We start from the raw sequence: 22,469 nt of genomic DNA, 5'->3' as shown, positions 1-22,469 counted from the left end.
AAATATACAGTAAGAAAATATTTATTAAATTTAATATCACGTTGAATTATTGGAAATTTATCAAAACGTGGCGCTAGCACCAATAATAACAATTCTAATGGAATATACCGTGTAATAAAAAAAACGACGTCAAAGAAGGCAGAAAATGTTTTTCTAGTTTCGATGCCTACTACGACTCCGTTTTCATTCGTTTCACCTAAAATAAAATATAATCTATGACAAAGACGTATATCTCATGCAATATTATTTGACTTATATTAACAAAGATGTCACTTTATTTTAATAAGAACATGGATTGAATATCGAAAATTTTCATTTTTTCTAAGTGCTTTAATACAACATTTATATCGATAACGCTTGAAATGTCAATAAAATTACTTTCGAGCTTTACGCTCCTCCACCCATTTTGATATCTCTTCTCTTAGCTCTTGATTTGGAACGATTTGATCCATGGATAACGGTGATCTGTTGAATGGATCAGTTTGATCACTCAGCAGATGCCTGGAAGAAATAATAAAACAATTATATTATTGTTCTTCCGTTGAACCAAAAAATAATCCAGGAAAAAGTAAAAAAATCGAAAAATAAATTGCCCTACAAATGAGGGATATCGATGTTTATCGATAATTTAAAATATCGATATGTATTTTTAAATGTCGATACACAAAAATAATCAAAGCGAACGTATAAAACTCAAATAAAATCTGGCCTATAAATTAGGGATGTATAAAATATACAGATAATTCAAAATAATATCGATATGTATTACTAAATGTCGATACACAAAAAATAATCAAAGCACGCGTATAAAAATCGAATAAAAAGTAACGTCTAAATTAGGGATGTAAAAAATGTATAGATAATTCAAATTATCGATATGTGTTGCTAAATGTAGATATTTCAATATTAAATAGTTTTGTGCGCGTGATATATTAAAAAGACTAATCAAGGAGCAAGTAAAAAATCGAGTAAAAACTGACCTAAAAATTAGGTATGTAGAAATATATCAATTATTTAAAATATCGATATGTCTTGCTAAATGTCGATATACAAAACATAATCAATGAAAAAGGTATAAAATCGAAGAAAACTGACCTTTCAGTTAAGAATGTAGAAGTGTATCAGTAATTCAAAATATCGATATGTCTTGGTAAATGTCGATACATAAAAATAATAAAAGCAAACGTATAAAAATCAAATAAAAACTGGCCTATAAGTTAGGGATGTAGAAACTGTATCGATGATTCAAAATATCGATATTTATTTCTAAATGTCGATACAGAAAAAATAAACACGGAAATAGTATAAAAAACAAATAAAAACTCGTATAAATTAGGAATGTAAAAAATATATGGATATGGGTTGCTGAATCATTCTCAATATTAAATAATTTTGTGCTCGTAATAATATATTAAAATGACTAATCAAGGAAAAAGTAAAAAATCAAGTAAAAGCTGCCCTATAAATTAGGGATGTAGATGATGATTATTCAAAATACCGATACGTCTTGCTAAGTGTCGATATACAAAAATAATCACGAATAAAAAGTGATCTAAATTAGGGATGTAAATAAAATATCGACATTTCAAAACATCCACATGTATTGCTAAAAATGTCAACATACAAAAACTGTTGAAAAAAAGTACAAAAAAATCGAATATAAACTGACCTTAAAATTAGAGATGTAGAAAATATATTGATAACTCAAAGATATGCCTTACTAAATTTGGATAAATCGATATTAAATAATTTTCTTTTGTTAAAAAAATACAAAAAAGATATCTAGTTTTGAATTGAAATGATATTACTGGTTAATAAACAAATGTAGTACAAAATCAAATATGATTTTTGTTACCTGGCTATAGTAGTCCTATCGACAGTTTGTCTAGAGCTGGGCAAAATAACGGGATCGGTCATCAGAGTGGACATGATAGGGTCCAGGAAATGATCAGGAGCCTCTGAAATGGCTTCCTCATTTGCCTTGTGCTCTATTGCTTTTTCAGCCACTTTCTGAGCCACTTCTTTTAGCTCACCAATCAATGTTCCACCTCCTATAAAAATATCATATATTAAATAAAAGAAATAATATGACTTTTTGACTATTAATACTAACCAATTCGAACTAAGACATCTTCGGCCAATGAGAAAAGATTGGGACTATAGGAACGGCCATCTTGTGAGACTGCCAGGCAAAACGCGTCGCTGTCCTTGAGATTGACGTAGATTTTACAAATGTCAAGCACGGTGCCGGCTGGATCGAAACTATACTCTTTAGAATCCTTAACCTGTAATAATACAATAGTTTGTATTTTTATATTCCTACCGCAGAATTAGCTAAAGTCCGCCCAACGACTTAGATAAGATTTCGACAGACGTATTTCGATAGACAGTATTTTCCTTTTGAGGTATGAAAAACTAAAAAATACAGAAAATGCCGTACACTTGTGAATGTAACTGTCATGTGGTTGGAACAAAAGTGTCACTGTTATGTATCCTTTCGTTGGACAGACTATAACCGTAAAAAAGCCACAAATTTTAAGTGATTTTATTTCTACCTTAAAATTCTTCTTGTTTGGACCGACCAGATTCAGCAAGAAGTAATTCAACATGGCGGCGATCCTGTCCACCATCGTCTGATGCGTGAACACGATGGTTATTTTCGATGTGAGTTTCTCCAAGGTCGTGGTGGTGTCCTTACCCAAAATATTGTCGAAACGGGCCAAATTGCCGATGTGATGCATGTAGCTCATGTTTTGAGCCCTTTCTGGTGGGCTCAATGACTCCCATTCGCCATTTTCGCTAAAAAAAACGTTAAATTCTTTTTTTTGTACTTTAAAATATTTTACAGAAAATAATTTCGTGTATCAGTCAATTCGCAATCACTTTGGAACTTTTTTATTTCGATTTTGTCCAAATAATTTCTAAACCAACGTCGACATTTGGATGAAAAAAAAAGTTTTCTTGGAAAAGGTTGCAACCGTTCTCAAGATATTTAGAATTGAAATTATCAATCTGTGTCATTCAGTAACAAAAATAAACATGCCAACTTACTGTGCTGTCTGCATCTCTTTCAACTTTGCCATATTTGCCAACGCTTCATCTAGAAGAAATATGGCATCATTAATTAAAAGGTTGGCAAACCTGAGGAACAACGGAGGATTAACAGCTTCCATGTTGGCTTCAGCTTCCTCAGCTAGAATCCTATATAGAAAAAAAAACGAAATCTTAACATACCAAACTTCCTTATATTATTCTCGGTGGTGCCAACTTGGATATTTTTCCCTAAATTCAGAGAAAAACTAAAAACCATTTTCAAAAAAAAAACAATATACTGTTTATTTAATTAATAAATTACTGTGAATAAAACAAAGACAAGAAGTAAAGAAAGACTGCCAGTGTTGCCAACTTGGATATTTTTCCCTAAATTTAGGGAAAAAATAAAAAAAAACAATTTTATACGAAGATTTTGTTGTGCAAATTTAAGATAAAGGGTATTATATTATAAATAAAATATATAAAACTATAAAACAATTACTAGGTCAACTATTTCAGTTATAATTTACGGAATATTAAAAAAAACTTAGAGGATAACTTTTTGAATGACAACGCTGATTCTTCCTACTACTCACTTGAAACATTCGCTGTGTTCTGAGATTTCCCACAAATACTCAAAAATCGTGTACATCGGTCTTCTGTACTTGAATTTTTGTTCAAATTCCACACTCTGGCCAGTCATTTCAATCCCAACGAATACGCTCATTAGATTTTTGACAATCTGAAAGAAATCCATTTGTAAGAATGTATAGGGACGTCCGAAAATATCGACATATTTTTTAAACAAAAAGTATCGATTATCAAGATATTTTTTTCATAAACATTTCTACGACCAAAAACGAATACAGGGTTATAAAAAAATATACCTCCAATTTGTGAGGATGCTGAATGAAAATTAACTCCCTCTGGTAGCCTCCCAGGTCATGTATTGGTTCCTCTTTATCATATGGCAACAAAGACTCCAATCCTTCAGCTAGCCTAGCTCTGATATGGGGATTCTTCAGGTGTTGTCTGGATCCCATAAAAACCAAGACAAAAGTGAGCAAAGGTTCCATTTTTTCGTAACCCACCTCCTCAAAGGTTCGGGGATTGAAACGTTTCAAGAAAACAAGATAGGAGACTATATTTTCAGTCAAAAATTCAGGAACGCACCTGAAAATGTTATTTATATTTTATACATACTGTAATAGCAAAACAATTTCTGATGCACGTGATCAACTTTGAGCGACAAGCGATACCGACAGCGCTGCCAGATTGTGATAGATTTATGGGATGAATCTTAATGTAAAATTCGAAAATAATATAATTATTTATTATACCATTTTTTAAAGATTTTTACGTTTTGTTTTTGATTTAATAATTAATATTTTAGTAATTAATTTGTTTGTTTTATAGCTTATTTTAGTTCTTACACATTGGCAAAAACTAGTCCATTATGAAGATTATTCTAAGAGTTATTTATTTATTTAATGATGTACAACTTACAACACCACAACAAATAAGAGGGTGACACGAGGGGTGTCTCACTTGGGTAAAAAATGTACATGTACTGCCAAAATATCATCTTTCTACCAAGCGACTGCCAATTACAGCCAAGAAGACTGCCTATGACTGCCATGTAATTATTATAAGTGACTGCCGTAAGACTGCCAGTGACTGCCAGCGACTGCCAAGAAAATGTACATGTAATTCCAGTAGTGAGACACCCCGCGGGGTGACATTAATGCACAAACTAATAATCACAGAATTTACTAAAAACTAACGTAGAAATAACTTTGAAAGTGGTATAATGTGCTTACCAATCAAACTTACTTCTCTGACTGCAATCAAGAGTAATAAAGCACCTTTACTGTCACGTTCTCGTTCAAAATAGTTTAATAGAGAAGTTACAAGTTCTTTGCTTCAACTGTTTAAATGCTTCGGCATATTTTCAACACGCAATTTCGAGAAATGCAATACAAAAACCCGAAAATTTAGTTCTTAAAAGAACTGTTTGTGCTTAAAAATACAATTTAAAAAAAAGACTATGAAAAAACTATGCAAAAACGAGAATTACTCACAAAGATTCAAAAACAACACGATATTGTACAAAATAATGACTGGCATTATGATAATTGTCAAGTAATAAACGACAACGTTGCTGAACATGGCGCAATGTGACCAACATGGCAATAATAAAATTCGGTTTAAACTAATTTTTGCAGCTTTAATCTAAATAAAATAACTGTTACAATCATTTGCTCTATAAAGTAAAATAAAGAGCTGCTTGGTATCGTAAATTATACAAAAATTTAAACATTTTTGCCAAAATTTCATTTAGTCAGGTTTATAGGGTTTAGTGTCAATTTCGATATGATTGATGATGTGCATCGGAAAATGTTTTGCGATTAGGACGATGTTTTGGACTTATTTTGAACTTACTTGAGAGTGTTTGGAATTTTATCAGGTAGTGGGAAAGTAACAGGAACTTCTTCTAAAGGTGCGAAGCTGGATTTATCTGCAGAATTGAAGTTGGTCTTGATGGCCACTTGCACCGCCCAGTAGGAGGTCGATGACGCGAAATCGAACAAGTCTTTCAGAAGTTTAGGCTCAGAAAGCACGCACTTGAGCGAGAAAAACCTAAAATAATATATTTTTAACGTTTTTATAAGATTTCTGGTTTTATACACTCACTTTGTTAACTGAGAGATGAGTCTGTCATGCATAGATGTTGCCACATCAGATCCATGACCTGATTGCTGCACAGCATCTCTGTACGCCCTCTCCAGACGACCCATTTCCTAATTATGATTAAAAAAATCAACAAAAAAAAACATCTAAAATCCGTTAGAAGGAATTTAAAACAAATCTCTAAATTTAGAGATAAACCGCTAGAAATGGCAACACTGTCTGCATATCTTAGATGGCCTATTTTCATCATTTACTGTTAGGTTTTTTTACTTTTATCCCTAAAAACTCACTAGGATTTTTTTCAATTTCTAGTTTTGGAGATAAACCGCTAGAAATGACAACTCTGTTGGAGTATCTTACATGGCTCATTTTTATTATGCGGTATTAATATTAAAGAAAATAAAAAAAACATATTTTGTTTATTTTACCTTTCCCTAAATCTCACTACAGAAACTTAAAAATCTCTATTTCGGGATAAACCGCTAGAAATAAAAATGACAACACTGTCTCCATATCTTACATGGCTCATTTTCATTCTACGTTATTAATATTTAAAAAAATCAGCAAAAAAATGTTTAGTTTGATATTAAGATTTTTTGCCATTTATCCCACTAAAAGAAATTCAAAAAACTCCCTAGATTTGCGGATAAATCGCTAAAAATTGCAACACTGTCTGTATATCTCACATGGCTCATTTTCATCGAGCAGTAGTAATATTAAAGAAAATGAGTAAAAAAACATTTTTTTTGTTAAAACATTTTTTCTAGAAGAAACTGAAAAAATTCCTATATTTAGGGATAAACCGCTAGAAATGACAACACTGTCTGCATATTTTATATGTTTCAATTCAACACGCGGTCTGAATATTATAGAAAATCAACAAAAACAAACACATATTTAGTTTATTTCACTGTTAATATTTTGAGCCATTTATCCCTAAAGTTCAATAGAAAAATTAAAAAAAAAACTAAATTTGTGGATGAACCGCTAGCAATGGCAACACTGCCTGCGTATCTTGATTTATTTTACAGTTAAGACTTTTTCATCATTTATCCCTAAAAAAATCCATAGATTTTTTTAAATTCCTAGGTTTTTTAAATCCCTAGTTTTATGAATAAACCGCTAGAAATGTCAACACTGTCTGCATACCTTACATGGCTCATTTTCATCCTGCGGTATTAATATTAAAGAAAATCAACAATAAAATGTTCAGATTAATGTTAAGATTTTTTGCCATTTATCCCAAAAACTCACTAGAAGAAATTTTTAAAAAATCCCTAGATTTACGTATAAATCGCTAAAAATTGCAACACTGTCTGTATATCTTACGTGGCTCATTCTCATCATGCGGTATTAATATTAAAGAAAATCAAGGGTTTATTTTAATGTTAAAGATTTTTTGATCCCTAAAACAGACTAGAAAAAAATTTGAAAAAAAATCCCTAGATTGAGGAATAAAGTACTAAAAATGACAACACTGTCTACGTGTCTTACGTGGCTCATTTTCATCATACGATCCACGGCCACCCTATATCCCAAATCCAAAGCCTTGTGAGCCATGAAAAAGCTCTCTGTGATAAAGTTATATTTCTCGGCAGTCTCCCGAAGTTCTTCCAAGTCTTCTGAACTTTCCACCGGTATAAAACAGGTCTCCGAGGATAAATCGTACATGTGAACTCCTTTGGAGTCTGCCTTGTTATTCTAGAATTAATTTAATTTATTTTGTTGAGTATAAAAATCAATAAAAACCAGTAGAAACTTACTGGTACTGCTGGATATGTAGGATCGACTTTAAGAATTTTCTTTTCCTTAAAGTTTGAGCAGAACGGCCTGCACAATCTTAGAAGAATACTGCAAAAATTTATCATAAATCCGTCAGAAACTGTTGTGTAGTTGGCAGGATTCAACTCAGGGGGTGCCTGTACAGAAATACAATAATAATTTGCGAAATTACAGGAATACAGGGTGTTCCTTAATGACATGCTAATATTTAAGGAGGTGATTCTAAGAAAAAAAACTTCATATGAATATATTATATGTCCTAAACATCTTAACTTTTTAGATACAGGAGGTAAAATTCTCTAATTTTTTTTTCAAAATATCTGTGATGGTCGCAACGACCTGGTGGTCGCGTCGGCTGGCCGGATGCATTGCGTTTATAGCTGCGGCCAGATGAACGACCAGTTTCAACAGAGTTGTCAGATCGAACGATTTTTTACGTTTTGCCAATTAGAAAATATAGTTTCAGAAAGAATTAAGTTTCAGAAATGTTAAAATATCTGAGTTAACTAAAAAGCGAAGTTGCTATTCATGAGCTTATTAATTGTTCTAATATTAAATAATGCATTTAAAATATTCTTGGATTTTTCGTTCATAAATACTTAACTTGTGTGGTACGGAGTAAGTAAAATCTCCAACCCCGACTACACGATTACGTCGTTATTTCCATGTTTTTCAAATCCGCGATGCCGGCTATTCCATCAGTCGTTTCATAATAGAATATTCTACATCCTACGTCTCTGTAATTTAATATGTGTAGAGTGAGACATGTAACTCGTCAGATTTTCAGCATTATATCAATAAAGGAAAAAAACAGTATTGTTTTTAAAGGTGCGTCCAGACTTGAGGATCTTTAGCCCGAACGAACCGAGCGCGCACGAAAAAGCAGAACAAATAGGCCCAACAAAAAGCATTGTGTACGCGCGACCGACAAAAAGGGAGATATCCTGTTTCTTTTTTCTACTGATATGGACTTCTACTGATGGCTCTCATCGACTTTAAAAGTAAACATATTAAGGCCATCGTAAAAAAAGGTCGTCAGACATTGGCTCTAAATATAAACAGGTAGAAAGTTTAGCTTCCAGTTATTTCAATGTTTACAATATAAATTCCTCTTTTTTATTGTTACTGAGAATCTACAATAGTAAATACTTCTATTTTTATGAGTGTTTAAGTTACTTTTACTCTTAATTTTTTTTAAAATAATGTACCTAGTAGAAATATAGTCTAATAGACCCTGTTTAAAAAACGTTAAATTAAATATAATATTTAAAATACAGTTGTCCTCCTTGTACATGACTACAATACAATTAAAAAAACTAATTTAATAAAAAAAACAAGTGGTTGTAGAAAAACTTTAAATATGATTTTTTTTAACATCGAAACTCGAAGGTATAATAGCAGGTATCATACCAACCATAAATAGAGTACGTCATATAAAAATGTTTTGAATTTTTAATAGAATCGACCCTTGATAAAAAAGGGACTAGATTTAAGTTTCCCTTTGATCCAGTCTGTATACTATTCCTTTGGATTTTCTGCACGTGTGCAAACACTACACTAAAACACTATATCTTATAGAAAATAAAATATTGTGCGTTGAATTTGAGGGATTTCGTCTGAAAAATTATTAATTTGGAAGAAAACCGGCAACAAGCGGCAGAAAATAATATTTTAGTGCAGTCTACTGGTCGCAACGACCAACGGATTTATCAACGCTGTATCATTTGATTTAATGGTAGCAACGGCCTGGCCGGTGCGACCTGGTCGTCAGTGTGTTCGAACCCGAAAAATTAAGTTATTTTTTATAGAAAAAATGACCACCCTGTATCTCAGAAATTAAGATGTTTAGGAGATACGAGGACATAAATGAAGTTAATAAAAAAAACTTAAATATTAGCATGTCATTAAGGAACACCCTGTATAGGCTATAAAAAAGGGTTAACCCTACCTGTGAGTTCCACAATTTGCCTCTGTCAACGTTGTACTTCAAACACCCACCCAGCCAATTCAGTACCTTATTCCTAACAGCGTTGTTACACTTCAGAAGTACCAACAAAAAATTGTGAATATGCTCATTAAGCTTATCCAAACTGGACCACAAAAACGTCTCAGTTCTGGAGTTCCCCGGCTACAAAATGAATCCCTTTAGAACCACAGTACTACTGGAAATACTTTACACAACATCCAGCAACATAAATATGCTTACATAACTGACCTGGTCCATGGGATTGGTAAAAAAGTCGTAAGAACCGTTCGGGCTCTTCGGCAGTACCGACAAATTGAACAGAGCACCGATGGCGGTGTTGGCGTACTCAGAACCTACGTGCAGCTTGTTCGGAACGCAACAATCCATGAAGATCTCGGCTAGGTAGTCGTTCGAGGTGAAAACGTTGAAATAATTGAAAACGTTGTAGTCTAGGTTGACCAGGGAGCACTTGTTGAGTTCCTCGGTCATTTTGCGGTTCATTTGGTCGATGAATGAGGTTAAGATTATGTCATCTGAAAGTAGAAAATAAAAAAAACACTCTTTAGTTTTGACTCACCCTGTATATGTATATCTAGATATACAGGGCGAGTCTTAAATAAGTAGATCTCGATAAAAGAAACATATTTTCTCTTTACTGTTTGTCAAATAAGTCCAAAATAACCGAGTTATTTTGTTGAGTTTGAAAATTAAAAAAAATATTTATTTAAAAAAAAATTGAGAGACACACTTTAAGAAACAACCTGTATAACAAAATAATTTTAAAATGTGTACTATTATTGTCTTGTGTGTTTTATAAAGAATATCGAAAGGAAAATCTCAAATCAATAGAAACACTTGTAAAAAAAACATTTTTTCTAAGTAGCGGGACACCCTGTATAAAATAAATACGTCGGCAATGTACAGGGTGTAAATAAAAGCAAAAATGCGCGGAAAATCCAAAAAGGGCTCTGTTTTTTTCAAGAAAAAAATCTTTATTTAGCTGACCAGTTGTTTAAACACCCCGTACATGACATATAATCGATCCAAATAAACTTTTAGTTACGTCATCAAGCGCGCGATAGACATAAATATCGATCTCGATAGACAAAATACCGATGTCTAAAAATCGGTATTCTCGCACATCTCTAATATGAAAGAGCCCTACTAAAAATTTTATGTACATATGTATCGATATATGTATAGACATAAATATCAATACCGATATTTACACAAAATATCGATATGTTTAAAATATCAATATTCTCGCATACATCCCTAATATGAAAGACCCCTACTAGTATTTTTAGGTACATATGTAGTTGATATTGAGACACAAATATCGATATCGATATTTAGACAAAACATCGATATCGGTAGACAAAGTATCGATATGTATAAAATATCGATATTTAGTCAAAGAATCGATATCGATATTTATACTATATATCGATATATCTAAAAATATCGATATTTTGACACATCCCTAATGTGAAAGACCCCTACTAGAATTTTATGTACATATGTATCGATATTTAGACATAAATATCGATATCGATATTTAGACAAAATATCGATATTTTCGCACATCCCTAATCCTCTCTCTCCGGACAAACTACAGCCAATCGCGCACAAAATTACCGTTATTTTCCTCGTCCAGAGTCCTCCTGGCAGCCTCGACGAAAAAAGTGTCATAATGTGCCCCTCCCTCCTTCAGCACGTCGATCATCTGCTGCTCCATATCCTGATCGACGTAGATATCCGGCTGGATGATCGACGTGGCGACGTTTTGAATGATTTTATCGCGAACTTCTAGCCGATCTTCAGCCTTCAGGAACTGGTTCTCGTGAACCTTTACATAAGCCTTGTAGAGGTACTTGATGGGTTCAATTTCTATGGCGTGTGGGTTGCGGAAACTCAATCTACGTTGTTGGATTATTGTTAGGTTGTCTTTTTGACACATAAAAAGACGTTCAAAAAGAGCTTGGTCAAGATTGTCCATGTCCAGGACTGTTGTGTCGAGGTCTTTGAACACATCCTCTAAGAATAGAATCTAAAATACAAATTTAATGATTTTTGTTTAACAGTTTTTGAACAATCCTCATCAAAATTGAAGCATATTGAAAAAAAAATAGTAGATATGAAATCTGAAGTTTGCTGTAGGTATGTTAATTTTTGATGAAACTAAAAGAATTTCAGATTGCTATTGTCTCTATTTATTTTTGCTTACAATAAAGGCATTGTCTACCACATTCAAATTAATTTTGGATGAAAAATATTATTTATAGTACACACCTCTTTGGTAAGTGTAGCTCTTTCATTCAAAGTGAAACTAAATATTTCCTCCAACTGATCATTTAAAGATGGTTCTGGTGGTTCCAAGTGATCCTGACTAGCAGTGTGGAACAATGCAGCAAAAGGATTTGCACCAGACATTCTTCTTGACAATTGTCGATCCATTTTTTATTTAATAATTTTTTTAATAGGTACACAGTCTTTCAATGGTTTTATTTTTTATTTTATTATCCTGATGATGTTAATGTTGAATTTGTTGGTTTTGTTCCTTACAGGACAGACATTTTTACAGACTGCATTACTTGTTCATGATGAAATGTCTTGATTTTCCTGTTTTTCTGTTGATCAATAGTATCATTAGTTAGTTTAATAGTTCTATTCTTGGCATTGGTATTTTCAATTCTAGGTATCACAACAAAAACACTACTAAAAATAAATATGTTTATTTAAAAACAAAAAAAAATACCTAAATCACATATTGAAGAAATTTTAACCAATTACCTATGAAACAAAAACTCATAATTTATTAACACAATTGTTATAATTGTTTGGTTTAAAGTCTCTTTGTTTATATAATTAGTATTTTAAATTTGGCAATATCTAAGAAAACTCAAACTCTGACAAAACATACCAGTTTACCAATAACTTAAAAATGGACTTTTTAATTGATTTTAATGCATCTAACTGGGAGTGTTTCACTTTATTGATTTATTAGCTTGGAGAAACCTATCATTTCTTATATATCCAGGACATTCCTGTTAAAGGAACATTTTTTACAAGTGAAAGTTTGAGCCAGTTGTTTAGAGGGTTATTACCCATAATATAATTACTGTCAGATAAGTATGTGATGCTTAGCTTATGTAATTTTTCATAATTATGTATTAAAACAATATCAACTTACCTGGAAATATTAAATAATTGGTTTTCACCAAGACAAATTGTCCAGGATATGTTTATTTAATGAAAATGACGTTTAAATGACGTTTTGTCGTGTCCTTGAACAAATGTGATCTGTCATACTTAAAGTTGGGTATACACATAGATCTACATAAACTTTTGGCTTTTAAAAGACCTTTTTTAAGGAAGATTATTTTTTAAATGTTGAAAAAAGCTAAAGCCTATCCAATTTATACACCAGTAAATTTAAAAAGGAGATATTTACTGAAATATATTAATATTTTAGTCAAAGTTCTCTCGCTTGTATATACGCAGCTTTAGATCGATTAGAAATTAATTTTGATTATAGTGATTACGCTTCTAACTTCACTACAGTGAAAATGACATTTTAATGTGAGGTTATAATTTTTTGTGGTAAATTATTATTTTAATTGCCGGTAATTATTAGTTAAGAATGAGTACAAATCCGTATTTTCCCGTTATTGTAGACTTAAGTGCTTTTTTCTTTGATCACAGACGAATAGCTCGCATCTTTGTAAATAGTTCTATAAAATCAGTAAAGGATTTAGAAACCCGAATTTGTGATATTTTTTCTATAAAGGATTTCTTCCTAACTGCTGGAGGTCATTTTTTACCCGATACAGAAGATATCGGTGTCCTACAAAAAAACGAAACAGTATGGTAAGTAGCCTTTAATATTCTCCATCCTATTATTCCTAATTTGAATTACTTATTTTAGTGCAGTTCCAGTAAAACAACTAGAAAACCACGACCTAACACAAACCTATCATTCTTTAAAATCCGCAAAAAATTCGAATGAAAAACGTAAAAGACCGTTAGAAGTAATTACAGAAGAGGACGAGATTGTTCCACCAAAAAGAAAGAAAAGTAAAAAGAAAAAGAAGCATGTTGAAGAGACAACTAGTAATTCTGAGATAGAGAATAAAAATAAAGAAAAAAAGCATAAAAAATACGTGCAAGAAGATGAGGCTTTTGAGGAACCTAAGAAAAAGAAAGATAAAAGAAAAGAGAAATATGTAGAAGAGGAAATTTGTATTATTGAAAGCGCTCAAACTGTGAGAGAAGTAAAGAACAAATTGAAAGAGAAAACTGAAGATCTCCTTAGAAAATGGTCGAAAAATACTGAGAAATCTAATAATCACGTAAATCTACCAGCAAATCGATCAAATATACCTGACACAGTTCGACTGTCAAGGCACGTAGACACACCAATAAAGACTTTCACTAAATACATACCCCCTATTCCAAGTACAGATGAATATCTGGCAAAAACTAAGGTAAACATTGTTAGAATCGATGTCATTAACAATAAATCTCCTCCTGAAGCAAGCAATAATTGTTCCCCACCTCAGGATAATACAGGGAGTGATGAATTCACACCGCCAAAAAATACTGTCAGGGAAATTATCAACTCCTTTGAGAAAACTATCAGTCCTGAAGAAAGTGCGACAACAGTCAATACAGAAGTAAAAAAATCTGAAAGGAACAGTCCACCAGATCAGACTAAAAATGATCTAAATGGTATAGTACCTGATAAAACTGAACAAGGAAATAATGTTCCATTTGAAACCCCTATATCCATAAATTCTGTTGAAAATAATACTCCAAATAAGGCTTCTAGTAATTTAAATCAAGATATAGACACAGATAATTCTATATTGAGCTCATCCTTTAATTCTATAAATGGATCATTAAAAAAAACTTATTCTAAACCTGTTAAAAACTATAAAGGGTATTCAGGTGTGGGTCTGCTTTTAGAGAGTCTAAAAGAGTCCGATACAGTTTTTTCTGGAGAGAGTGACACTTCAGGTCAGTATGTGACACGAAGAAAGAGAATTCGGAAGAGGAAAAGACCTGCTAAAAAGCCAGATAATGTAGAACTACCAAAAGTTGAATTTTATGAACCTAAATCGTTGAAAGTTCAAGCTTGTCCGAGTGTTCATCTGAGATTTGAAGAGAACACAGAAGATTTAAATAAAAATGCTTTTAAAAAAGAAACTAACGTGGAAGACAAACACAAATCTAAACAAATAGAAAACAATGTTATCAATACTACAATAGTTGTCAGTGATGAAGGCGAAGGATCAATAATTTTAGAAAACAAAAATATCTTCAGTGAGACCAATATTGTGGCGTCTCCCATGATGGGGCCCAATTTGTTGCCCAAAATTGGAGATATTGTAGCTTTCAGGATTTTGAAAATGACTGAGGATTATACTCCACAATTATCAAGTTATATAATGGGGAGAGTGGAGATGTACATTGCAGATAGGGCTACAGTTTATTTTAAAATACTGAGTGAGTATTATTCGAGTTTATTAAATTTATTTCATTATACAGGATGATTAAAAAAATCTCATGTGAGGTTACACAGTCTTTTATTGATATACAGGGTGTTTCAAAACAAATGCGAAAAACTTCAGGGGGCGATTCCTTGTTCAAAATAAAGGGTAGTTTGTTTCATAAACGTTGGGTCAAAAGTCAACCATTAGGGAGATATCGCGGTACAAAGATGGCGGAAAAATAATGTTTTTATTTTTTATCTTGAAAACGAAGAGATAGTCTAATGAAATTTTATGGGAGCATTACTGTTACGAAAACACACTTTCTGGTAATTTTTTCACTTTTTTAAAATGAGTGGAAGGGGTTGAAATAAACTACCCTTATCATTCTTGTTAACGAAATTTAAAGAAAAATCTTATCAAATACATGCAAAAAAATTGATTTGGATAGCTTAGTTTATTTAGAAACTTTTTTATCTCTTGTGTTTCTTTGATAAAACTCGCCGATTTGAAATTAAAAAATAACATGTAAAGCATTACATGTCAGGATCAAAAACATTTTTAGATAAAGAATCTAGTGATAATAACGATAATAATAAGAATCTAGATAACGTATTGCAGTAGAGTAATGTCAATAAAATAATATTAGAAACATCCTAAAAAGTGACAGCGGCCGACTAGATTTTTTCCTAAAAAAATTAGAGCAGCCCACTAGATTCTTTATCTAAAAATGTTTTTTGTCCTGATATGTAATGCTTTACATTTTATTTTTTAATTTCAAATCGGTGAGTTTTATCAAAAAACACAAGAGATAAAAAGGTTTCTAAACAAACTAAACTATCCAAATTAATTTTTTGCATGTGTTTGATAAGCTTTTATTAATTTCGTTAACAAGAATGATAGGGTAGTTTATTTCAACACCTTCCACTCATTTTAAAAAGTGAGAAATTACCAGAAAGTATGTTTTCATAACAGTAATGCTTCCATAAAATTTCATTAGTCTATCGCTTTTCGTTTTCAAGATAAAAAATAAAAACATTATTTTTCCGCCATCTTTGTACCGCGATATCTCCCTAATGGTTAACTTTTGACCCAACGTTTATAAAGCAAACTACCCTTTATTTTGAACAAGGAATCACCCCCTGAAGTTTTTCGCATTTGTTTTAAAACACCCTGTATATACTTTTATATTGTGTATAAATCAAAACTTATGCCAGAATATTTTTAGGAAGGAAATTATTAATTTTTTTATCTTTATTTTACATCAAAAAGACGTAAAAAAAACTATACAGGGTATCACAAAAATAGTATATCTAACATAGTCAAGGTCTTCTGTGTCATAAATTTATTTTAATATACAGGGTAGCCCAATTATTATGTTTATCTTAATTAATTTATATATTACAGGAGGCAATGAGGAACTTGTGCAACCTTCAGGAAAATTGTCTTTGGAAATGGAAGGAAAGGAAGACAGGGAAAACAGTAAACATAAAGAATTTTCTTGGTCTCAATTGATCGAACCCAGATTAGTATTTCCATGACCTTTATTTTCTAAAATATAAAAAACAGAAACAATATTTACACTTATATTTGTACTTTATATTATGTATTATGTAAATTCTGGAAAATACTGCTTGGTGTAGATATAATGCTTTCAAGCTTAGCTGAACATTACGTAGTCTGTTCCTTCTTTCAAGTTGAGTGTTTTGAGGTTTTTTTCAAACACCCCTTCTGTCAAATCCTAGGAATAAAAAAATAAGGTAATAGAAAAGAATAAAATGTACTTTATGTTTTCGCGTAGAATTTTGTTATTTACATATATATTTGGTTTTGTTAATATTATTTTTTTGTAATATATTCTTATGAATTAAAGTATGTTGTGTATTATTTACTTACTATTTTTATACATATCACAAAAGGAGGTATGGCATTCCTAAAATGTATTATATCAACCTCGTGTTTAAATTTTCTTTCAATTGCATCAAACGCAGTGTATTTTTTGCCTATTTTGTTTAAATCCACGTCACAAAAAGCCAGAACTTTTTCCCTGTTCTCATTTGACAGAGAATTGTAAAACTTCCTGCCTTGCTTGCCCGCATTCCATATTGTAAATTTAGGCCAGTTTGCCAAAATAACCTTTTCCAATCGTTCCAGTCTTAAATTCCATATGGTTTCCCTAAAAAAACCATATAAAAATGTATTTTTATCTTAAAATTAGTTAGAAACTTATACTCGTCAATTGAAAATGTCGTTTGATTGGGATGGAATGTATAAATAAGAAGTACTTCGTCGACTCTGCATATTCTTCCACCTAAATCTAGGTGTTTATTAAAAAATACCAAGTCTTCAGGACAGCCTTTTCTCGTCTCAAAAAATCCCCCATTTCTGAAAATATTTCACTCAAAATAAATCACTATTTTTTGAGTTTTAAGGAATGTTTTACCTTTGAAATACCATCCTGTGGCAAAACCAGGTAGGCATGATAACGGTAGGCCCATGTGAGGTAAAAACTTGCAAGTTTAACTGCAATTGTGTCAGAGAGTTTGCCCATCTTGTATACCTAGCCGTAGAACTGTATGGTTCCCTTTTAAATTTACACCCTACAATCTAATTTTAAAATAAATTACATATTAGTAACATAATCAATCTCTATTTATTGATTTGTATCACACCGTTATCTACGTAAACAATATTCTTACCGTATTAAATGGTTCTAAGAGAGCTCGTTCGTATTGCTTCATTATCCTATCTGGTAACATGACATCATCCTTAAACCACAAACACTTTAATAAATATTACCTATAAACTTAATTGTTTCATAATATATTACTCACAATATCCTGGAAACATAGAAATGTTCCTGAACTAATACTGACGGCTTTGTTTTTCGAATAACCCACTATAAATTGCTTGTTTTAAACAAAAATAAATTAAAATAATTACAGATTTACCTCCTCTTGTTTCATCGTTGTTCCTGAAAACCTTGAAAGACACTCCAAAATTCTCAAAAGTGTTTTTCCAGTCGTTTAGTAACTTTGGAGTATCGTCCGTACTACAATCATCACAAACACATATCTCCAAATCTATGACTCCTATAGCGGTTTGCTTTAATACACTTTCAAAGCAGGGTTTTATCCAGCGGGCCCCATTATATATTGGCACTATAATACTCTAAAATCGAGAAAAAACTGTTGTTATTGTACATAAAATAATCTTCAAATCCCGTACTTACAACTTGTTTTTGGTGCTGCATGATCCGTCACATGTTAGCCTAGACATTTAGCAACAAAACAACTCGAAATGCAACGTACATACTAAATAATTTATTTAAATATTCTAATTATTTTCAAGGCCGAAATCTAGGGTTATATTTATAAAAATGGCAATAAGTTTTGATCATCCGCTCGCTCCACTTGACATCAATCGCTAACTTCACACCGCTCTCGTTGAACCTGACGTGTTTTTCTTTTATCAGCTGATTGTCAAAAAAAGATGCAATTTTAAACAATATTTGGCAAAAAGAACTTAAGCTCGTGTACGAAGAGTTTAAATAAATTCCTAGTATGTCTTTAGAATCGAAATACAACCTGAAGAGTCCAGGTAACGTGAAAATATATCGGATTTATTTAAATAATTCATTAAACGATTTTTTATAGGCGTGAAGAGGCTCATGAGAGAAGCTTTGGAGTTGAAAAATCCGACTGAAGAGTACTATGCCAGCCCTATCGAAGATAATCTTTTCGAGTGGCATTTTACGGTAAGAGGACCCCCCGACACCGAATTTGAAGGGGGATTTTATCATGGAAGGATCTTATTACCACCCCAGTATCCAATGCAACCACCCAACATAATCCTATTAACTGTAAGAATAGTATGATTTCATTTTTAGTCTCAACTTAATGAATTAAACGAACTTTTATTTAGCCCAATGGTAGGTTTGAAGTGAACAAAAAAATATGCTTGTCGATATCAGGATATCATCCAGAAACTTGGCAACCTTCCTGGTCAATCCGGACTGCTTTGTTAGCTTTAATTGCTTTTATGCCCACTAAAGGTATGTTTTTAGAATGTTTTTACTCTACAAACAATATTTATTTTGAAATAGGTGTAGGAACAATTGGCTCACTAGATTATACACCAGAGGAACGAAAAACCTTGGCACAAAAATCACAAAACTGGGAATGCACGACGTGTGGAAAGATTGCAGATAAATTGATAACAGGTGATACAGCAAGCAGTCCGGCTCTAACTCAGGAAGAAAGCAGCATGTTGCAGAGTATTGCGCTAAAGGTAAATAATACAATTATTTTGCAATGACTAAAGGATACAAAAATGCCATTTTTTTGGTGCCAAACAAAGGAGATGATTTTTAATAGTTTGTTGTGTGTAGTGAACTTTGTATAAACTTTATTACAATGGAGATTTGTTCAAATTTCAAGTACTAAAGCTGCAGCAAGAAAAAAGAGCCAAGAATCACGTCTATAGGTAGATAAACAAATATTTAAGAATTTTTTGGTTTTCTGGTTTTGTACCTGTTGTGAAAGTTTGAATAATTTTTTCTTTGGTATCATTTTGTCCTTGTATTCTTTAGTCATTGTTATTTTACTATAACACAAGCTTATTTATGTGATCTAAAAAGGCTGAAGAAGATGCAAACAGGAAAGAAACAGAAAATATTGAATCAGCTGAAGAAAACAAAGAGAAAGAAGATGATAAACCAACAAGGTGTGGTAGAATGGTTAGTACTACACCTTTTCTAACTTACCAACATTTAAAACTAACAGTTTTTCTTAGGCCAAAGTGTTTCATGAGCCTGACAGTGAAGAAACGAGTGTGAGACGACGAGATATTGCTGAAAGTGGTTCAAATGAACCACAGGTAGAAGTGAATGATATGATCAATCAAATACAACCATCAAAGGATAAGTGAGTGTATATAAAAATATATTCAATAAAATTATTGATTCTCATGAATTTTTCAGGGATATATTGTGGTCTTTAGCAATCTATATTATACTATTTTTGATCGCCATCCTCTTGATTAGACGAATATTTTTCATGTAATTAGCAAATAAAGTAATAAGTAACAATTGATATATACACTTATACAAAAAAAACTTTTATATGAATATATATTTTAAACTGTATTATTATTTATATGTAGATAACAGGGTAGATAAATAAGGCGGAAGTTTCCTAAAAATTATAAGTATTTTCGTTTTTGTGATTTAAAAAATGTATATTTTTCAATGTTAAATATATTTAGTATATACCTAGTGCCAGTATCTTTATTATGTAAATTTTCAAGAAGTAAAACTCAAAAAGAGTGGTTAATTGTAGTATTTTATCAGTTTTTGTAAGAGAGATCATCAATCATTAAGAATGTACAAAATGAAAGGGCAATAAAAATAGTTTTTTTTTGTTTTATATATTTTTTTCATTCAAAATCAACAAATGTGGTGCTCCCTTATATAAAAATACAAAAAATACCTTGACTAGATCGGTTTCGCAAAGCTGAGATCTATTTTTATAGTCACATATAAAAAATTTCACATCCATAACATTAAAAAAATAATTTCCATAAGTTCATGAAAATAAACTCTCAAGTTTTTATTAATGTTATGACATAACAAACTAAAATTAAGGACTAGAAGCAAAAATACCCTTATTTCTAAATATACCGAGCGGTCGAAAAAAAAATCGGCGACATGGTAGGCTTCGAAAAAGATTTTTTATTAAAAACTGAAATAAAAATTAGTCAGAAATTATCTTTTAATTTAGAATAAAACGCTTGAGGTGTAACAAACAATTTTACAACAAAAATTTTCGTTTCAAAGGCTACCATGACACCGTTTTTTTCGATCATTTTCCAGTCATACAAAAATATTCTTTCCTTTAAAAACACGAAAAAAGAAACGTTTACGGATAAATTGTAACAACAAACCTTACTCAATATCAACAATACTCAACTGCCTCACAAGATTCTCCCGTTTATTTTCCTGCGCTGTCATTTTTTGTACTTTAAAGTTGTCTTCAATGGTAAAAACCTCCCTGGATGTGTCATAATAATCTCCACTGGGCCCCATTCTGTTGCTTATACAGAAGATCCTGCCATCGGCTGAGTGAAGGTTACGTGAAGGCGGTTTAGCCAGAATTACCGATCTGTTCACTGATTCTTTTGCTGAACTAGGCACAAATTCTCTTCCTTGAAAGATATTAATCGGTGCAGTCTTGTTTCTCCTGGTTTTAGCGCTCTGCGAACGCCTGAGTTCGCTGTTCATTTGGAGCTGGTGCTTCACTAGCTGGACGGCGCTCTTTGGACGTTCACGTTCTATACCTTGATCTGCTAAGTGATATATAGCAGGGAATGTCAGTGAAGAATCGGATAATTCGCTTGAAACATCCTCGTCGGTGTCTGAACAAGCGTCCAAGACTAAAACATCATTACACACACCTCCGTTCATTTTGGAATTCATTTTTTCATATTCAGAATATGTCTGTATAACATCAGGATCCTGAACTAGCGTGTTAGCTTGTCGTTCTGCCCGAATTCTTTGAATTTTAGCGATTATCTCTTCCTTGTCTTGTAGTTCTTGTTCTATTACATCCATTTTAACTCTTATGTTAAGTTCTTTGAAATTTTTATCTATGTAGCTCATGATCCAGTCATACCCCGTCTTAATTCCTTCATCTAACTTATTAATATTAGTTACGCTAGCGCTAAAATACAGAAGAAAAAAATTAAGCTAAATATGAAGCTTTGCACCTCAACATATAAAATATACCTACCTGCAGCTTTGTACTAAAGTAGGACACCTATATTTATTGGCTAAAGATTCTATTTGAAGACACTCAATGATATCGATCTCATCTAAGGCACATTCTCTGTCTTGTTTGTTGGCAAATATCAACAACGGTTTTCCACTGACTTTGGGATGACAAAGTAGCTCTTCCAGGGTGTCTTTGACCTCTGAAAAACGCTCAGCATCACAGGAATCGACGACATAGATGATACCGTGTGCGTCGACGAAATATTTGTGCCAAATGCCTCTAATTCCGGGACCTCCACCAAGATCAAACACTCGAACATCGTAATGAAGATATTTTAGATTTATCACTGAAAATCCTACTGTAGGGACAGGGGAATGTATTGGAGCTTCGCCGGCTAGGCCTTTGGCAGTGACGGTTTTACCTGCGTTGTCCAAACCCACTAATAAAAGGGATATCTTATCTCTAAAATAAGAATTTATACAAACATTGGAAATTTTAATATCAAAATGACCTACTTTATTGCACAATGTATAAAATTAATACAAGAACTTACCTGCGCGATTTTCTGTCCTTACAGCAACAATTTCCCATATTAAAATTCGCTGAAACATTTCATATAGAAAAGTTTTTTGACTTTTCCTGCATGTTTTCAAAATTTGAAAATAAATAAATTTCGATTATCAATACTTTCTTCTATTGTGAAGTTAGCTGTTTCCATTTTCGAGGCCACAGCTG

General features: G+C 32.1%; 5 protein-coding genes across 7 annotated transcripts; 2 read left to right on the top strand and 3 right to left on the bottom strand.

Annotated features, from left to right (window-relative positions):
* Positions 1 to 236: 236 nt before the first annotated feature.
* LOC115879003 (ubiquitin conjugation factor E4 A) lies at positions 237 to 12,773 on the bottom strand. Of its 3 annotated transcripts, none has more exons than XM_030895626.1 (16): positions 12,666 to 12,773; positions 11,765 to 12,102; positions 11,111 to 11,522; positions 9,713 to 10,005; positions 9,455 to 9,634; positions 7,488 to 7,643; positions 7,219 to 7,425; positions 5,728 to 5,834; positions 5,476 to 5,673; positions 3,921 to 4,206; positions 3,630 to 3,775; positions 3,052 to 3,201; positions 2,556 to 2,799; positions 2,114 to 2,285; positions 1,856 to 2,051; positions 237 to 501 (listed from the first exon to the last, which is right to left on the bottom strand). In XM_030895626.1, exons 2-16 carry the CDS (start codon positions 11,927 to 11,929, stop codon positions 375 to 377), a joined length of 3,039 nt encoding a protein of 1,012 aa, XP_030751486.1. In that variant the 5' UTR covers positions 11,930 to 12,102; positions 12,666 to 12,773; the 3' UTR covers positions 237 to 374. The 3 variants fall into 3 exon arrangements, with proteins under 3 accessions (XP_030751486.1, XP_030751488.1, XP_030751487.1); XM_030895628.1 differs by having other exon boundaries at positions 9,722 to 10,005; XM_030895627.1 differs by having other exon boundaries at positions 11,765 to 12,190; positions 12,666 to 12,759.
* A 240-nt stretch (positions 12,774 to 13,013) lies between these two features.
* On the top strand, positions 13,014 to 16,832 carry LOC115878999. The gene is made up of 3 exons (XM_030895622.1): positions 13,014 to 13,342; positions 13,401 to 14,980; positions 16,372 to 16,832. The coding sequence occupies exons 1-3, from the start codon at positions 13,116 to 13,118 to the stop codon at positions 16,503 to 16,505; spliced, it is 1,941 nt and encodes a 646-aa protein (XP_030751482.1). The 5' UTR covers positions 13,014 to 13,115; the 3' UTR covers positions 16,506 to 16,832.
* LOC115879001 (UDP-GlcNAc:betaGal beta-1,3-N-acetylglucosaminyltransferase-like protein 1) lies at positions 16,491 to 18,348 on the bottom strand. The gene is made up of 8 exons (XM_030895624.1): positions 18,197 to 18,348; positions 17,916 to 18,135; positions 17,799 to 17,863; positions 17,664 to 17,732; positions 17,408 to 17,571; positions 17,197 to 17,349; positions 16,861 to 17,140; positions 16,491 to 16,705 (listed from the first exon to the last, which is right to left on the bottom strand). Exons 1-8 carry the CDS (start codon positions 18,215 to 18,217, stop codon positions 16,625 to 16,627), a joined length of 1,053 nt encoding a protein of 350 aa, XP_030751484.1. The 5' UTR covers positions 18,218 to 18,348; the 3' UTR covers positions 16,491 to 16,624.
* Positions 18,349 to 18,409: 61 nt separating this feature from the next.
* On the top strand, positions 18,410 to 20,392 carry LOC115879002 (ubiquitin-conjugating enzyme E2 J1-like). The gene is made up of 7 exons (XM_030895625.1): positions 18,410 to 18,564; positions 18,621 to 18,826; positions 18,889 to 19,018; positions 19,070 to 19,254; positions 19,604 to 19,702; positions 19,759 to 19,889; positions 19,946 to 20,392. Exons 1-7 carry the CDS (start codon positions 18,528 to 18,530, stop codon positions 20,025 to 20,027), a joined length of 870 nt encoding a protein of 289 aa, XP_030751485.1. The 5' UTR covers positions 18,410 to 18,527; the 3' UTR covers positions 20,028 to 20,392.
* Positions 20,393 to 20,548: 156 nt separating this feature from the next.
* On the bottom strand, positions 20,549 to 22,434 carry LOC115879000 (ADP-ribosylation factor-like protein 13B). Its single transcript, XM_030895623.1, has 3 exons — positions 22,288 to 22,434; positions 21,753 to 22,196; positions 20,549 to 21,683 (listed from the first exon to the last, which is right to left on the bottom strand). Exons 1-3 carry the CDS (start codon positions 22,323 to 22,325, stop codon positions 20,909 to 20,911), a joined length of 1,257 nt encoding a protein of 418 aa, XP_030751483.1. The 5' UTR covers positions 22,326 to 22,434; the 3' UTR covers positions 20,549 to 20,908.
* Between the last annotated feature and the right edge of the window lie 35 nt (positions 22,435 to 22,469).

The sequence above is a fragment of the Sitophilus oryzae genome, unplaced genomic scaffold (genome assembly GCF_002938485.1).
Source record: "Sitophilus oryzae breed Bouriz unplaced genomic scaffold, Soryzae_2.0 scaffold_154_pilon_pilon, whole genome shotgun sequence".
Classification (NCBI taxonomy): domain Eukaryota; kingdom Metazoa; phylum Arthropoda; class Insecta; order Coleoptera; family Curculionidae; genus Sitophilus; species Sitophilus oryzae.
Note: the sequence above shows the minus strand (reverse complement) of the source record. Positions and strands in the feature narration are given on the sequence as shown.

Coding starts and splice junctions, on each gene's coding strand:
- LOC115879001 (XM_030895624.1), bottom strand. CDS start 18,217: ATGCAGCACCAAAAACAAGTT. Junction 17,864..17,915: donor CAACGATGAAACAAGAGGAG/GTAAATCTGTAA, acceptor AGCAATTTATAG/TGGGTTATTCGAAAAACAAA. Junction 16,706..16,860: donor TTGTGATATGTATAAAAATA/GTAAGTAAATAA, acceptor TTTTATTCCTAG/GATTTGACAGAAGGGGTGTT.
- LOC115878999 (XM_030895622.1), top strand. CDS start 13,116: ATGAGTACAAATCCGTATTTTCCCGTTATTGTAGACTTAAGTGCTTTT. Junction 13,343..13,400: donor CAAAAAAACGAAACAGTATG/GTAAGTAGCCTT, acceptor TACTTATTTTAG/TGCAGTTCCAGTAAAACAAC. Junction 14,981..16,371: donor AGTTTATTTTAAAATACTGA/GTGAGTATTATT, acceptor TATATATTACAG/GAGGCAATGAGGAACTTGTG.
- LOC115879003 (XM_030895626.1), bottom strand. CDS start 11,929: ATGGATCGACAATTGTCAAGAAGAATGTCTGGTGCAAATCCTTTTGCT. Junction 7,644..9,454: donor GCAAATTGTGGAACTCACAG/GTAGGGTTAACC, acceptor ATTTCTGTACAG/GCACCCCCTGAGTTGAATCC. Junction 2,052..2,113: donor AGATGTCTTAGTTCGAATTG/GTTAGTATTAAT, acceptor ATATTTTTATAG/GAGGTGGAACATTGATTGGT.
- LOC115879002 (XM_030895625.1), top strand. CDS start 18,528: ATGTCTTTAGAATCGAAATACAACCTGAAGAGTCCAG. Junction 18,827..18,888: donor CCAACATAATCCTATTAACT/GTAAGAATAGTA, acceptor ACTTTTATTTAG/CCCAATGGTAGGTTTGAAGT. Junction 19,703..19,758: donor CAACAAGGTGTGGTAGAATG/GTTAGTACTACA, acceptor AGTTTTTCTTAG/GCCAAAGTGTTTCATGAGCC.
- LOC115879000 (XM_030895623.1), bottom strand. CDS start 22,325: ATGGGAAATTGTTGCTGTAAGGACAGAAAATCGCGCAG. Junction 22,197..22,287: donor AAGGACAGAAAATCGCGCAG/GTAAGTTCTTGT, acceptor TTCTTATTTTAG/AGATAAGATATCCCTTTTAT. Junction 21,684..21,752: donor ACTTTAGTACAAAGCTGCAG/GTAGGTATATTT, acceptor TCTGTATTTTAG/CGCTAGCGTAACTAATATTA.